The sequence below is a fragment of the Dermacentor variabilis genome, chromosome 3 (assembly GCF_050947875.1).
Source record: "Dermacentor variabilis isolate Ectoservices chromosome 3, ASM5094787v1, whole genome shotgun sequence".
Lineage (NCBI taxonomy): Eukaryota > Metazoa > Arthropoda > Arachnida > Ixodida > Ixodidae > Dermacentor > Dermacentor variabilis.
In genome coordinates, this window is record NC_134570.1 from 88,461,242 (window position 1) to 88,478,629 (window position 17,388).

Sequence of the window (17,388 nt, forward strand, 5' to 3'; positions counted from 1 at the left end):
AAAGGCGATATAAGCATGCGTGGCCATTATCCGCACACGACAAACTGCCTTACAATATTTAGACTTGAGGGGAAGCTTCGTTAACAAACTATAACACGGCAATCAGCACTCGAATATAATTATAACCCTAATAATAATTGTAAATATTCATCTCATCTATAGGATCTAAAGCGCGCGCTGTTTCTTGCCTCTGCGTGTAGTAGTTAAGAGAGCCAGTTTAAGGGCGGAGAAGAGGGAAGGAAAGGAAAGCAAACTTGCAGCGCCGTGGTTTTAAAGCGCAACCGTGGTAGAGAAACGGAAAGGCGATATAAGCATGCGTGGCCATGATCCGCACACGACAAACTGCCTTAAAATATTTAGACTTGAGGGGAAGCTTCGTTAACAAACTATAACACGGCAATCAGCACTCGAATATAATTATAACCCTAATAATAATTGTAAATATTCATCTCATCTATAGGATCTAAAGCGCGCGCTGTTTCTTGCCTCTGCGTGTAGTAGTTAAGAGAGCCAGTTTAAGGGCGGAGAAGAGGGAAGGAAAAGAAAGCAAACTTGCAGCGCCGTGGTTTTAAGGCGATACCATGGTAGAGAAACGGAAAGGCGATATAAGCATGCGTGGCCATGATACGCACACGACAAACTGCCTTACAATATTTAGACTTGAGGGGAAGCTTCGTTAACAAACTATAACACGGGAATGCATATAATATAACTATAACTATATAACTATAACTATAACTAACTACATATAACTATAACACGGTTGTGCATATTGCCCATTAAATTATTTCTGTTTTTTCTCTCGAGTCCATTCCTTGCTGTTGGTTAGAGTTTAATGTGCAGCTTTATTCAGTGGTTATAACGTAAAAGTATTTTAGGTGGAGTCAAGTGATCATTTACCGCTTGTTTAGCTAGGCGACGACTTCCTCCAATGAAAACAATTATAATAATATTAAAGGAAACCCGTGAATCGAGGGATTCTGAGAAGTGTTTGTTATATGCCACACACTAGAGAATATACAGGGTTCCTTTCATATTTGGTATACTTATGAACGATTTAGTTAGAGTAAAAGGTTCCGTAGATTGTCATTCATGCAGATGACATCAGTTTTCTTTTCTTGTGAGAAGACTGTTTACCTTGCTATATCTGCTAATGGGGCATCAAACTAAATGTATACTTGTTTCGAGCCAAATCAAGATCGTGTGAGTTATCTCACAAGCTAGCTTTAAGCACAAGTGATATTGAAACTTCTTCGACTTTGATAAGTCTCCGCGTAATTTTTCAGCGATAGCTGCTTTGGGCTCACTCCCTTAGTCGTTCTGGTGTCCGCTGCCCGTCGCTGGAATCACGAAATACTTTCCGAGAAAACTACAAAAAAGCAGAAGTTGTCATTTTGACGCAATGATTTATTTATTTATTTATTTATTTATTTATTTATTTATTTACTACAAATACCTACAGCACTCGAGTTGGGCATTATCGTAGGGCGGTTAATTACAAACATAAAAGTCACAGATTGAACTTCGCGAAAAACAGCATCATATCAGTTATGGTATTAAAAATGCAATCATCGTAATTAGAGAGAAATACAATACCAAAAACATCCGATTATAAAATTTGTTACACAATGCAAAAAATGGCACACTGGAAATATTGTCTAAAACAGATTTATGTAAATTTCTCTATGGCAGATGAAAAATTGGGTGCAGACACTATTTCATCCGGGAGAAAATTCCATTCTGCAATTGTTCGCGGAAAGAATTGAAACTTAAATACATTAATACGACTTTGGTTGGCCCTTATTTTTTTGGAATTGTCGCGTCTCTTAGACTGATAATGAGGTGGTTTAAAATATGTTCTTATCGATTCCTGTGTTACCGCTGTAAATGTTGCGTGAAAGCTTTAACCTGATTATTTTTCTGCGCGTGGACAGCAACTTCCACCCCAGATTTTCCCTGATTTGCGAACCTCTAATTTTGTGGTCATAGATGCCCGTGACGAATCTTGCAGCCCTTTTCTAAACACGCTCTAACTTATCTTCGAACTTGATTCCAAGAGATTGGCAGTCCAGGACTCTAGCTCTCAGCCACTCTGCCGATATGCTACACTGGAGGAGAATACTGATCCGGGAGGGCGCGGTCGAGCCAGCAACAGCTGTCATAACTGGCTAACACCCGCTCAACATCTGTGTGTGTGCATAGAGCTGGCGAGCGCTAATATAAATTTGAGGAAAGCCGGACGAATCCAGCAGTAATAAGCTAAAGGGTTGCATCTGTAAGTCAGGACAGGTAAAAGCACGACGAAAAGCCGAGTTCTTAAAGCCACTTCACCACCCGCGCGCGCAACAAGCGCAAGCGAGTATACGACTCGAACTTCTACTTCTCGAAGGGAGATTGTTCACTCGCGCCTGTCAATGTTCACTACAACAGTTACACACCGCACGGAACAATCTAGGTTGCTGCGCTGTATACTTCTCCAGCTGTCGCGTCATGGCTCCGCGTTACCGTGCGAAGCTATCTTTTCTTTTCATGAACACACGTGATTATCATATTGATGCCTGCGTTGGAAACATTGTTGACTATTTAGCTATATTGCGTAGGTGTCAACATATGCTGTCTCTACAAAAAAATCTTTTGCGGCACAATGCTCTTCGATTTTTTTATTCGTTTTACCGTCAACTAGCTGGTTTAGTCAACGCGTTCTATAAGACGTCGTTAAATGATTTGTTCATACTAGAAATCAAAGCCTTACGATCCCTTTCGGGAGTCTCCTACTGTGCGAATCCCTCAGAATCATATTTTAATGCGTTGACACAGGATAGAAGTACGCAATCTCCTCAAACTTTAAATGCGAGATGCGTAAAATGGGAAGGCTCATCCGTATACTTTGGCGGATCTGCAACCAAAAGCCTCTTGTCGCATTCACTTGGCATACAGATTTGTGTATACGTGGCATGTTCCCGCACGAATAAGGGCTCTCAAGCACCGCGTTTCGGTCCTCCACGTGTATTGTATAGGTGGTAATCCGCAATAGAAAAACGTTTTGTGTGGTGCCCGACAGTGGCCATATCGGAAATGCTGTGCTGACGGTGCAGCAGCTTCTAATATGTAAATGATTATTCTGTTATGTAACAGTTCGTGGCACAATGGTCTTGTGCTGCATGATTAAGTAGACTGAAAAATTATAATTTGCGCACTCGACATAATGACTTAGCCGTCCTTCATCAATGAACATTCAGTTTATTAGTTTTCCGGATGCATGCTTCCGCTGTGGGAAAAAAACAAGTCGGCGCTCAAGACAAGCCTACGCTTGCTGAAAAATTTGGAAACTCGCATTGCCCTTTTTTTTTTAATATTGCATATCGTATACCCGCCGTGGTATCGTACTGACTTTGGCGTCGCTCTGCTAAGCCCGTGGGCGCAGGAATGAATCCCGGCCCCGGTGGCCGCATTTCGGTGGGGGCGAATTAAGTGCGAGAACGTTCGCGTACAGTGCAAGGGCTGCACGTTAAAGAACCCCAGGTGGTCAGAATTATTCCGGTGTTCCCTGCTATGGCATGCCCCGTAATCACGTCGTGGTTTTTGCACGTGAAACACCAGAATTCAATTTACTTTTGCATCCTGTAGCTGTTTAATGTGTCCTGTAGCTGCACTGTATCCCGTAGCTAGCTGCATTGCTCCTAAGATGGCACGGCCAATTAAGGCATCTCGACCGCGTTTAGCCATGTCTTGCAAGGAAGTTTACTACCGAAGTTGACTTGAATAAACTGGTGAGAAAGAGGAAACTGCCGCCTCTTGCTGAATATTCGTCCCCCAGATGTTCGTACACTGGCGTTCTACGTAACTTAGTTTCGCACATCATTTATGCAAGGCGTTATAAAATGACAATGCACAGAACACCAGTTCATTTCACCACGAGTTTGGAGGTAGATGTTTCAAAACTGGCGATATAGCCTTAGCTAGTATCCTTATTTTGTGGATATGCCTTCAACACTTGCTGGCTTAGATACCAACCACTGTTGTGTATTATCGCACTATGTTGTATACACAGGGAACCAAACAAATATTTGTTTTTATGATTGATTGTCGCGCAAATTTTGATGTTCGCCATTCCCACAAGCCTCAATTGGCCAGCAGAAGAAATGACAAAGCTGAGGAAGTACTGGAATGGTTTGGGAAAACGGAACGTGCTAGCATGCCCCTTATGCCGGCGGCCATCATACTCGGAAAGCTTAACAGTGAATGCGCACCCGCGCGTACTCCTATCTTGAGATGCGTATGTGAAGTTGAGAACGGTGCGCAGCAGAATAATGTAAAATGGTGAGTCACGGCCTTCTTTAGGATGCTGGTTAGAGGGAGAGACACGTGACGAAGTATGGTAAGCTACCCATGAAAACAATGTAAAAGCAACCACACGTGTCTATTCTACAGGGTGTCTCACGTAACTTTTGCCAAACTTGAAAAATATGCGAATGCCACGTAGCCGGACAGAACCAGTGTAATGTTGTTTGCCGTCGCTTGGAGATACACAGATTATTATTTTTTTTTCATTCTGCCTAACTACAAAATAATTAATCGACTTCACAAATATTATAATTAGATGAAAAGTGTCAACGATAAAATTGTACAGCGACATGAAAAACTCACGATACAGCTTTTTGTTGCTCAATGCATGCTACATAAAAGTGTTTTTCCGAGCGTGAAAGAAGCCCGTGAATGCACGCAAAATTGCCGCGCGACTGGCCGCTCGCGGCACTTTGCGTGTATTCACGGTCTTCTTTGACGCTCGGAAAAACACTTTTATGTAGCACGTATTGAGCAACAGAAAGCTGTATCGGGAGTATTTCCTGTCGCTTTTCATCGAATTATAACATCTGAGAAGTTGAATATTAAATTAGGACTAATTATCAAATTAGGTGGAATGTGAAAAATAATCTAAGTATCTCCGAGCGATGGCAAACAACGTTTCCCTGGTTCTGTCCAGCTTCGTAGCATTTGCATATTTTTAAGGTTTGGCTAAAGCTACGTGGAACACCCTGTATACGCGTATACCGTGTGGAAATGTACAGCTCTATCGGGACATTCTCGGACAAGCACTTGTCCGAGATAATGGAGTCCTTGGAAGACTGGGTTATAGCTTCGGGCTAACGTTAGATCCTTTGATTCACTATGGAGCTTCACATGGGCACGCATCTTCGTTATTTCTCTGCCCCTTGAAACATCATGAAAGGAAACACCGAAGTGGCCTTCAAGAGGATTCAGTGGCTGAACTTATACTTTACCCGCAATAAAGTGTTCACTGACACTAAATGTTGTGCGGGAAGGCTACCTACTTTCAACACAATGAGTTGCCAGTTTCGAATCCATGTGTCGCGAGTATTAGTTGTTTAAGGAAATTTTGTTGCTCCCTATTAATGCTCGCGACTGCGTGAATTTGACGTCGTTATGAATACCCGGATGGTTCGCGTTTGACCTCTAGAGCGGCGTTTGCGATGCGCGTAAACTATAAAACACGGACCTGCACGTACGGAGCATACACGGTGCAAGTCTCTCGCTTCACGTTTCGCTCGCAGAACATCGGCTTCATCATCCTGAGCTCGCTGACGCTGGCCGCCGCCGTGGAGTGCACCAACCTGCACAAGCGCGTCGCCCTCAAGTCTCTGCTCATCTTCGGCATGAGCAAGCGAAGGTGCGCTTCTCCCGTGTTCATTGCTGTCTTGCGCCAGAACTTATTCTTGGCCTGGTTGGCGTTCGCTGTCAGACGTATTCCTATACCACCACTATGCGGGGTGATCATTTTTAGGTCTTCCGGAAGTTTTAAAATGGCCTGTCGCAGATAAAGTAGTCCTCGAGCTGCATTATTCGAAGAGGCGGACGTTACTTGTCCTACAAATCGAAACACGTATTCAACTAAATAAAGGAAATTCGATTACTACCTACTAGAGAGCTCATAAACAGAGCAAGAAATTCTGCCGTCATCTGTTTCTTGCTCTGCCTGTATTCGTCTCTACAGCTGTAAATATGTATATTTAGCAGTCATGTGCTTCCATTCTTGTTCTAGAATCTATCACAGCCTTTTTTTTTTCGTCTTTCTTTGTATTTATTTGATCCCGCGTGACGGTGGCTTCCGTCCGGAGTTACTTATAGCCGCCCATGCGGTAAATCACCCAGTCGCATGTCACAAGCCGGTATTCTGTGCAGGATAGTGTTCGCCATCATGATGATCAGCATGTTCCTGTCCTTGTGGATCCCAAACACCGCGTCCGCCTCCATCATGGGTCCCATCACCCTCGCCGTGGCCGACCAGATGCAGAAGTCGTCGCACAAGTTCGGGAGAGGTGCGTTATACACCTGTATGGGCAGTGTCGATGATTGACTGTCGTGTACATGAGGGTTTATCAGCAAAATTATTTTTATAAGTGATTCTAAAAAAAAACATGAAGTAGCAATAGAGATTTAATTAGATTCACTAATTAAAGTTTCTTTCATATATTTAGTTAGGGTACATTGAAGAAATGCTGAAAGTACAACTAGTAAACGCTCCAGGCCTCACTTAACATCTGTCCATGGCTGAAACAAGCCATGGATTTCTATATATTTGTATATACCTTCATTACACATAAGTTTTGTGACTGATATTGTGATCTATTCTCTCAAAACTGTTGTAGGTCTTGCATGCCTCCTATTGCGTTTTTAATATATCATCTACCGTTTGTTATACACTCCCTCTTTTCTGCTAGCCACAGCGGCTATGACTCTGCGCTGCTGAGCACGCCTTAGTCGCGGGTGCGAATCCTGGCCGGTTGGCTGGGTAGGAAGCGGCAGTGAAAGAAACCGTATCAATGCCTATGTACTGCAAGAATATGCACGCGCTAGAAAATCTGGGGTGCTCGAAATTAATCCTGAATCCGGCTTTGTAAGGGCTACTAGCCGGGCAAGAGAACAAACACAGTTACACAAACGCGTGTTCCTTCCAGTCGCACCGCAGAATTTCTGTGGCAGCTGTAACTGAGGCAGCTCCGGAATCGAGTTCGAAAGGAACAGCCTTCGTCGAGCTGTCCTTTCCATCTTTCTGAACGAGTACATTAGCCGAATGACGTGCGTCGCCGCACAAGGAGAGAAATTCGTTGTACAAGAAAAGAAAAAAAAAAAAGAAAAACAAAAGAAAGAAAACACTGGCAGATCTCTACGTTCGGCAGGTTTGCCATTTCGCTATTAGCCAGGTCATCGTAAATAGGCCTGTTTCGCCACAGATATCCGTAGCTAAGGTGTAGTGCTCGGGAGACGAAATTGTGGACATTGCCCCCTTTTGGCCATCGGTCGAATATCCCCCTGACCAAGGCACTGCTGTTAAAACGCAGCCGAGAAGTTACGCTGTCGAGTTGGGCCAACTCATTGCGGTGGAATTCGACAGAAGGCCGATGGGGGCAATGAACGAAATTCCTAGGTGCGAGAATGGTTCACACGTCTGTTTCGAACCAGTTGCTTATGGTGTGCGCGGCAAGATTTCCCCGTATTCCTTGCTTCCTCCGCAGGGTTTCAATTGCGAAAGGACATTGCCAGCGCTGTAGACAAGGAGCAGCTGTAAGTATCGCCATTTTGCTGCGCCTAATGAACGTCATTACGGCAGCCATTTTTTTTTTACATATGCCTGACTGCTGCTGCTTTACTTCGCGTCTCGCTCGTATAATATGTCGAGGCATGCACCGAGCCGTCAAGTTATTGTGTGTGTCCGCGTAACCTTTTAGACGCGAAGCATTTCTTGGCACAGGCTTGCTGCAACCGTGTAGCGCGCACAAGCGCGTGAACATCGTTAGCTCTGTGTGTATATCTTGCTCATAGCTGTCAGTAACATGTATTAGCGAAGGTATACCGTATTTGCACTTATATATAACGCGATTACGAATATAACGCGAGGGGAGACTTTATTTCTTATAAGAAAAAAACTGTATATTACGATTAAAGCGGCAAGTAATGCCACAGAAAAAGAAAGGAGACGACGCATAAACGCGATGCCCACCGCAGGACGCTTTGTTCATCGTCACCGTGACCTACCCTCGCCATATACAGTAAAAGGACGAGCGCATGCCGAATTTGCTAGTTGTCACTGCCGGCGTTGCCACTTTCGGCGAGAACGGCCTAGAATGGCGAACCCGTGCCAACAAAGTTGTGGGACAAGTAGCAGTTCAGAAATGTCCGTTACACAATCGAGAATGGTTGCAACGCCTTTCAAGCACTGCGGGGTGATCCACCGAGACCACTCGCTGGATGCATGCCTGCGCAACAACGCCGATCGTCTTGTTCAAGGTTTCAAGTTACACGCCGTGACCAAACTGATACGGCGCTAACAGCGTTCTGAATGAGAAGACGGCAAGAAGTGCAACAGGGGCAACTTCCAGCTCTCGCGCCAGGCGAAGTTGCAGCGCTAGAAAAAATAAGTGAAAAATAATTAAAATAAAAATTACGAAAGAAGTGTTACATTTGCATCACGAACACAGCTATAACGCGGGGCTAGTTTTCAGGCTTGGTATTTCGGGAAGAAAAAAAAAGAACCTTTTGTTATATTCGTGCAAATACGGTACGTCGAAGGGCCTTCTGCTTTAGGTACTCGGCGCTTTTTAGTACGGCACAATGCTCGAGGCATGTATAGAATAAAAGTTGCGAGATGAAAAGAGGGTGCAGTGAAGACAGCGGTTGTGGAAGAAAGCGCGTAGGAAGCAGACGAGTGCTGTTTCTTTTTTTTTTTTTTTTGGGGGGGGGGAGGGGGGAGGTGTTTGTTGCAGGCACCCCATGTAGGCAAAAAGACTGATATATTAGAACTACAGAATGGGTTCAGGTAAGCGGGCGCTTAGAGGATAATATCCTTGTGCTAGCTCTGTGCAAGAGATTTCAATAGATCGGTATATACGTTTATGGACAGCATTACTAGATATTAAGGGAGATAGCGATAACGCAGACAGGCAATAGATATGGAATATTCTGAAGTACAAGGGCATTGATGACTATTTCGTGCAGCTGATCGCGTAAATACGAGTATATAGGCAAAACAGAGTACCAATTGCACGGGAAGGCCGGAAATGCGCGGAACTAGTGGGAGTCTCCTGTGTTGCTCACGCTTTATATTGAGGGCATACAAAGACGACTGGAAAGTAGGGAGCTAGGTTTTTAGTTATCTTACATTCACAGTGGGCACAGGGTGCAACAGAGCGTTCCTGGGCTCATGTGTGCGGGCGGCATAGTGCTTAGCGGGTGATGTAAGGGATTTACAGAGACATGCGAATATAAGTGGCAATCCAGCGACATATGTATAGGCCTTAAGTTTAGCACTGGGGAATTGGTAATTATGATCTTTATGGAAGAGACGAGCAATGACATGATATCAGTTAAACCGGAAGTCATACCCATTGTCAAGCAGCATAAATACCTGAGGATATACATAAACGAAGGCGTACTCAAGCGTCCATCAAGGTAACCTAAAAATGAAAGGGAAGCGGAATTCAGCAGTAATGAAAGGTAGATCACTTTCATGCTACAATAAATACGGGGTTGTGCGAAGAACATGGAGAAGTGCGATGGTGCCAGCGCTAACATTCGCAAATGCGAAATCTTGTCAAGCTTGGACATTAACCAGAGGTCGGTGGACCGACTGGCTTTGAGAGCCCACGGTAAAGCTACAAGTGAGGCGCATTGCAAGCTGACATATGTTGTTTCTTTTGAAGTCACAGAAGCGCAAAGCAAAACTAGTTCGGAAGAAAGACTTCGGAACATGAACATGAACATGGTGGTAATGTGACCGAATACATGTGCCTTTATAGCGCAGACACGGAATGGGGCAAGATCAAGAAAACTGGCAGCCAAGTACAGGGTAATTCAATGTACATGTAGACAACCCGCAGTCATAGAGTTCATGGAGATGGCGAATGTTTGTTTAAAGAAAAAGGCCTATGAAACGAGAGAAACGGAGAGGGGGAAGTTCCTTACATTTCGTATTAATTATGGCTTTCAGATGCTTCGATGTACACTTCTACGAATTCTAACATAGTAAAGGAATGTGCGTCTGATTTAAGTGCAGCACGCTTGGTGGCTCTTTCTTCTAAAACTAGGTAGTGTTTTATTTAATTATAGGATATGGCAGTGGCTTACGTTGTTGTATAAGCTATGTATCTCAAATTTCGTTTATGGCTTCACCTGTATTTAAACCAATGTATAACTTAAAAAAAAAGTCGCAGTTTTGCCCGAAAAGCGAAGCATCGATTGCGATAGCAAATTAGTAGACAGCTTTACGAAGTACGGATAGTAGTTTTATCGGCCATATTGACTTAGAAACATTCGTTGACTAAGTGAACTAATTAAAAAAGATGGTGTCAGCGCGCACAAGCAAACATAAACCCATCACACTCGATGAGCGCGGACACTGGCTGTCTAGAAACGCTGCAATTGGTGTGGGTAAGCGCGGCAGCAGCAGCGATTGAAGCGACCTTCGTGCGGATTATCGCTTCAACGCAAGAGCGGCGAGAAAAGAGCTCGCGCGAAGGTATGAGCCATCTGCAGATCCCTGCAGATCAGAAGAGAGGGCGCGTGCGAGCGCGCGGACGAGCAAAGTACGCGCTTGTTCGCGGAGTCGAAGCCGCCCCCTCCCTCCCGCGCTACCTCTCAGCATTCCTCCATGTATGGCGTGCGAGATTGAGCCGCGATCATCAGTTCCCCTTGCTCCCAGTCGCGAAATGCGCAGTTGCTGCCGGAGCACAACGCCCGCCCAACGTTGGCCCGCCCCTCCCTCCCTTCTATGCCTCCACGGCCTTTCGCGCGACGGATGACTGCGCGTTTTCTCTACGCTTTCTTTCTTCGCGCGCGCCAGATAGAACCGCGATCGTCGGCTCACTCCCAAAAGCTTTCACTCACACATACAGCATACGGCGCGCGGCGACGATCTAATCGCCCTCGGACTTTATACGAAACCTCACGGGGACGCCGACGCCGACGGCAGAAATGCGCCTCGAGTGTGCATGTAATTGCTATCGCAATAAAAGCAGTGTTATGATATTCTGCTGTCTTTCAGCTGCTGTCCTTGTTGACAAAAGGGGCGAGGGTCCCCTCAAGCCTTTGTTTGAGCGGCTTTTCCCTCCGCCTCCTGTTACGCTGTGCTGTGACGAAGCAAATTAATCAGTCAATCAATCAAAAAGAAAGTGAGAGAAGCATAGACGGTGAATCCGATGTACAGAATGAAAACTAGGAACGTCTCTGTAGATATATAAATAGGGCAATTTGGGAAACGGGAAGGTAGATATACAGTAAAACAAAGGACAGTGCCCTGATATTTGAAACTCGATATGGTTGTCTGAGTACGAAAACATACCGGAGCAAATAATCGCAACAGGATGAGGCAAGTCCGAAGACGACATAGCACATCGTAACGAAATACCAAAATATTCACGTAGAACCGTAGGAAACATCCACTTCCCAGAAGCGCTGGGATTCAAAGTGGATGGAAGCATTAGGTGGTCAGCGGTAAAGATAAGAAAGTGTACTTTAGAGTATCGGTAAAAAAAAAGAAAAGGGGGAGAAAACATCGTTCAATGCCGGTGTCATTACAAGTATAGTCGGCTTTACAATATAAGGTTTTAATGAAGAGAGAATCGATTCAGTAGATATCTGCTAGACTGCAATGGATGCTCTGCTATCACAAACAGCAGGGTCCGGCGGACTTGGGGGAAGGCCAGTAAAATAGTGCCAAACCGCACACTTAGTCTAACTTTTGCTGCGCTTCCCCCACCTCCGCGGGTTGTGGGGGAGCACCGGGGTCAATGTATCGCATGATGCTGGGTTGATGAGTACATGAAAGCTCTGGGACGCGGCGCCTCTGGCTGCCAACTCCTCTTCCCATCTGGCAACGGTGCGGTTCTCTGGTGTTTGCGATAGCAGCGCCACGCACAATTTTTTTCTACTGCGAGATAGAGGACCGTCGAAGCAAGCGCGCTGGTTTTTATTGGAGAGCAATGACGTTACACTACCTATGTCCCCGTAGCTGCGCTCCTTCTGACCCGCTAGGCTCCACCCACCCTCGCCCTGCCGCTACGCTGCGCGATGCTATATTTATATTCTGCTTTCGCTCTCATCAGCTCTTTCTTCCCCAGCTCGGCGAAGCTGCGGACGTCAGGAGAAACCCAGCGAGGTTCTAACAGCTCCACTGTAAAACTCATCTGAACAAGACTGCGCGAAGTCTTTTTCTTTTTTTTTTTTTTTTGCCGTGCCGCTCTGCAGAGGATACCATTAAAAATTACCACCATGCTCCGTGAAAAGAGGCGGCGCAATTCAGCTTTTGACCGAACTGTACAAGAGATGTCACGCAGCGCGAGTAAGAGATCCATCGATGGACACGTGCGACGGCGTTCGACGGAATCATCTCGGAGAGATAGGCGGCGAAGATAAAAAGAGTTGTATTTTATTTTATTGGCGGCGCAATTGTATCGACGTTCACGTGAGTACCGTAGTGGGAGTCTATACAAACAAGAAGAAAAATGCAATTGGGACGAAACCATCAACAAGTCGTACCTGAAAGTTTCACAAAGCGGTTTATGCACATTGACAGCTTGATTACTAACCATCGTAATTAAGCAACAAAATAGCCGTTCGGTCCGGTATTGCACTGGTCTAAGACTGGCGTATATGAACCGGTATTCCTATGGCTGCGGGATTGGCTGAGCTACCTCCGAGTTGTGTCCTCGACAGCTGGCGTCTTGTGGGTGGTGGTTTCGCGTGGTTGCGTTCAGGGGGGCGTTAGGTGTTTGTGGCCCGCTTTGATTTCGTGCATGTAGACGCGGGAGTTAATAGCGGGACGTTTGCTGAGCTTTACCACCCAGGTATTCTGCAGTGCCGCCGCTTTAACAGCTGACATCGGGAACTGTGCCTTTGGGTATGGCTGTTCGCATAGCAGCAAATATGTATTGTGTTGAAGATGGCTGTATATCGTCAGCCGGCTTTTTCGACACTGGTTGTAATGAGTAGCGCTCAAAGATCCGTACTTTCTTATAGTCGTAGTCTTTGTCGTTGAACGCGGAAGATAGAGCCCTAATGACTCGGAGAGAGATGCAACAGGATCAGTGGTGATGCATGCATTCTGTGACGCTGTAAACGGACTGCAACAATTGCGCTGAAATAACTTCTCATTTTACGGACACGGCTGCGTGATTGCGCAGCAAGTCCAGTGCAAGGCCTGTTCGAAACATCAGGCAGGACGAAACCTTTCTGAGGCGAAAAGAAATACTTATCCAGGCTTTGTCCGCAGCAAAATAAGTTCGGATTTCGATGTGCCGCGAAACAAGGGCCATTCTGTTGTCATGATAGCGCCTAGGCATTGTGGCAAGTGGACAGCCACGCATCTCAAAGCATACTTGTTTATCACCCGTGATAGTGTAGTGCTTGATTGCTGTAACCTGTGAGTACCATGCTTCACAAAAGGTTTGAGTAGCATGCTTCAAGGTTTCCACATTTTAGAGTAATTTAGGTAGCTTTATTGTTTTCAAGTCTGAACCTAATATTTTCTTCGTAAACACGTATTCTGATAGTGTCCCACTTTCTGTCATAGCCTAAGATAATGGCTAGTGGAATGGCATAATAGAATAAATAAATAAATAAATAAATAAATAAATAAATAAATAAATAAATAAATGAGCGCACTGTTGCTTCGCAGCACACGAACATTCGCCCCTCGTTTATGCACCGGAAATATACGGAGAGCTCCCTAAATTGAATACTAATACGTGCTCAAGAACGCAACTTTCACAACAATCTGATTTTGTTGGTTTGCACAATAACGATTTTCTTGGTTGAAAAAAGTACGTCTAAAATTTTTCAAATGTCCTTCTGGAACCCTTTTTTCTGCATTCACTCCTGCAATGGGCCGTTTTGGGCTGCAGTATGTTGAAATAAATAATAATAAACAAGGCTACTATTAAACACCTGTCGATGGCCCAACCAACAGCTGAAGCAATGAAATAGTTGTACGTAATAAGGTTGCAATTAATTCAACTTGTAAACGAGAATTGAGCGTTTTAGAAAAGTGGAGACTACAAAAAGCAATTCTTCAAATGGCTTACCGCATGTGGCGTAAGCATGTATTCTAAAGTTTGCTGAGAAAGTGCACATTGTAAGTCTTCAACTGTAGAAAGCGCCGTACCTCACTTCAACGCTGTATACGCTGAGGACGTAAAACGTTCAAGATTTTGCACATTCCGAAGACTTTTGTGACCATATAGGCGTATATACAGCCACTTGTAAGTTGCATTGCGAGTGAAATCTCTCGCAAATTAAAATGTTTGTATTCGGGAGAACGCTTGACGGATAGTTTGGATTGCACGGAACGCAGGCGTTCGAGCGAGATAGCGGCGTACGTGCGCAAGATGATGCTGTTGTCGGTGACGTACGCGTGCAACGTCGGCGGCACCGGCTCGCTCATCGGCACCGCGCCGAACCAGATCCTCAAGAACATCTTCGACCAGTGAGTTCGAGCTCTTGACATGCTTCAGCCTGTACGCGGGCCTGATGTTCAGGTATACTTGGTAACGGGGTTGCGAACTACTCGCTGCAAAGTTCGATCATCTTGCAAGCTGCGCACAGCGCTCACTCGTACACTGACGAGAACCCTATAACGGTGGTCGAACAATTGATGTCTCAGGATGTAGGGTCAACGTACCGGTAAGGGGACTTCGTTGCGTCATGGCCGACAGAGCAAACCCGCACGCGTTTCCTTTGCAGCTTAATGCTACATTTTGGTCGGTGACAATGTACCGTTTCATGAACCTTCGTCCACCTTGCGGGCCTCCGCAGGACTTGACTTAATTGTCATATTCAGCGTCTGCGCGCTTCGCGTTACCCGAGAATTCGGCCTCGCTTGTGCGATCTGTAAGCCTCCTTTTTAGCTGAGATGGTAGGCCGAACTGCCCGAATAACTGTTGATCCCGGGTTCAATCTGCCTGAATAGGACGAATTTAACAGCTAAGCTGTATATGCCTACAGGCGAAAAGCTCACGGTCCGACCACAGCAACCCACTTAAGCTCATACCCCCGTAAACGCGGCCTCCCAATCGCGACGACAGAAGAGAAGTGAAATTCTACGCTGGAATTGTGAGTGGCAACGGAGCCAGCTGTCAAAGCAGATGACGACGACGAACGCACGAGCATTGGTACTGGCGCGTTCGCGCGATTGGCGCCGAGAATTCTTACAGGGAAGCTGTGCTGACCCTTTTCGCGAAGCAGCTTGCTCTAGGGAAACGAGATGGCGCCTTCAGAGGCGCGCAGCACGTTGCCTCAGCGAAAGCGCACGAATACTAGACCACCACCTGCTGTACCCTGCTTCTGTGCGATCGGCTGTCGGGAATGCAACTGGGTTTTTGCCAAAGCTCTGTGCTCTATTCATGCTACGAAATATGGAGCGGTGAAGTGAGGACATATGCCGTAGTGCCTGCAGAAATTGTGACTGGCATGTTAAGGAATGCAATAAATCTTTGTGTCCAAGTTGACGGACTGCTGATACAAAAGGACTGCCTGTGTTGCTGGCTCTTCACGACGCACGGCTTCAGCCACGATGATAAAAAAAAATATCCATTCATGCGCCAGCGTTGTAGCGCCAACCTTCAAGGAAATGTTGCGTTTCGCCTGCGACACGTGGTTTTGCCGGCGCGACTGCGGCGGGGCGGCAGACATTTTGGCCCGATCGTCGTCGCCGCAACGCTCATCGCCAGGTGTTTCCAGGCGCGACTGCGGCGATGCGACCGCAAAGGATCACCCTCTCCTTCCAGTCATTGTGCCTGAACCAGGCGATGCGACAGCAGGGGCACCCTCTCCTTCCAGTCATTGTGCCTGAACCAGGCGATGCGACAGCAGGGGCACCCTCTCCTTCCAGTCATTGTGCCCGAACCAGGCGGTGCGAAAGCAGGGATCATCCTCTCATTACAGTCATTGTGCCCGACCGGCAGCGCTACGACAGGGTGCTACGACATTGTGCTCGACATGGTGCTACGGCAGCGCTACGACAGTGTGCGTCACCATTAGCCCATTGTACATTCACGTGCTCGTCTTTTGAGGGGTTCCATCTTGCCCTCAACTGCGAGAGTATAAAAACAGCTGCCCCCGGACGCCAAAAGGGAGGGCTCCGATTTCTTCTGTTGAGTGAAGTGCTCTCCCGTCTCTCTACTTCGGTCAAACCTGACCGCCAACTCTTTGCGATGTTAAAATAAACAAGTTGTTTCGTTGTTACCAGTCGACTCATGCTTTGCCGGGACCTTCGGATGCTTCCAGTTGTACCCCAGGCCGCCAGGCCAACGCTACCCTTGGGGCTTGCGACCCAGGTACAACCACGGGCGTCAGCGCCGAGTTCCCAACAGATCGTACCAGCGGTGCGATCCCAAACATCTGGTTGGCAGCGGTGAGATCGCCTCCGACTTCAAACAACTGTCTGCCAGCGGTGAGATCGCGACAACGGAGGCCAGCAGCGAAGAGATGCAGTTGACTGTATGCTGAGCAGCTCATCGACGATCCGGGAGCAGTGCAACGAGCCCTGTGTGATGACTGGTTGCCTGCAGCGGAACGACTGCGCTGGACTCTTGGCTGCGAGGTTTGAGTGCGGGACTTTCTTCTTCTGAGCTTTGCCAGGCTTTTTGTTAGTGTCAGAAACAGAGCTGGTAATTGTGGTTAGTTTGCGGCAAGACAATAGTAAGCAGTAGAGAAAGCAGCATTCAGAGCAGCCATGGATTTGAAGTCGTTGCGCAAACCGAAATTGTTGGAGCTTGCAAGAGAGTTGGGTCTGGATGTCTCAGACAAACTAAGAAAACCTGAACTGCTAAAGGCTATTCTTGAGTTAGAGGCTGAGGATGACGAGCTGTCGGAATGCCTTGAGACTATTGAGGAGAGGTCAAAAAGACAGGAGCGCGAACTTAAAGAGCAAAAAGAGAAACAGGAGCGCGAACTTAAAGAGCAAAAAGAGAGACAGGAGCGCGAACTTAAAGAACAGAAAGAAAAAGAAGAGCGTGAACGTAAAGAACAGAAAGAGCGAGAGCAACAAGAGAAAAAAGAAGAGCGCGAACACGCTTTGGAAATGAAGCGTCTCGAGGTAGAGATGGAACGCGCTCGTAATGGAAGTCAGGCACACGGTGCAGGAGAACGAGTATTGTTCAAAATGACTGACCTGATGCGGCCGTTTAAGCTTGGAGAGGACATTGGTTTGTTCCTGGTTAACTTTGAGCGAACGTGCGAGAAGCAGGGGTTCTCTCGGGAAACGTGGCCACAGCGCTTGCTCACTTTGTTACCCGGCGAGGCGGCCGACGTAGTCGCTCGCTTGGATAGAGAGGAAGCAGAGGATTTCGAAAAAGTAAAATCGAGTCTGCTAAAAAA

At 46.4% G+C, this 17,388-nt stretch overlaps 1 protein-coding gene across 1 annotated transcript in view; it reads left to right on the forward strand.

The window, feature by feature from the left end:
• Window positions 1-17,388, forward strand: part of LOC142574602 (protein I'm not dead yet-like) — a 72,936-nt gene that overhangs the window by 15,294 nt on the left and 40,254 nt on the right. The window contains exons 2-5 of the mRNA XM_075683647.1: window positions 5,574-5,689; window positions 6,202-6,338; window positions 7,536-7,584; window positions 14,366-14,497. Coding sequence (XP_075539762.1) covers window positions 5,574-5,689; window positions 6,202-6,338; window positions 7,536-7,584; window positions 14,366-14,497 — 434 coding nt within the window. The remainder of the gene's footprint in view (window positions 1-5,573; window positions 5,690-6,201; window positions 6,339-7,535; window positions 7,585-14,365; window positions 14,498-17,388) is intronic.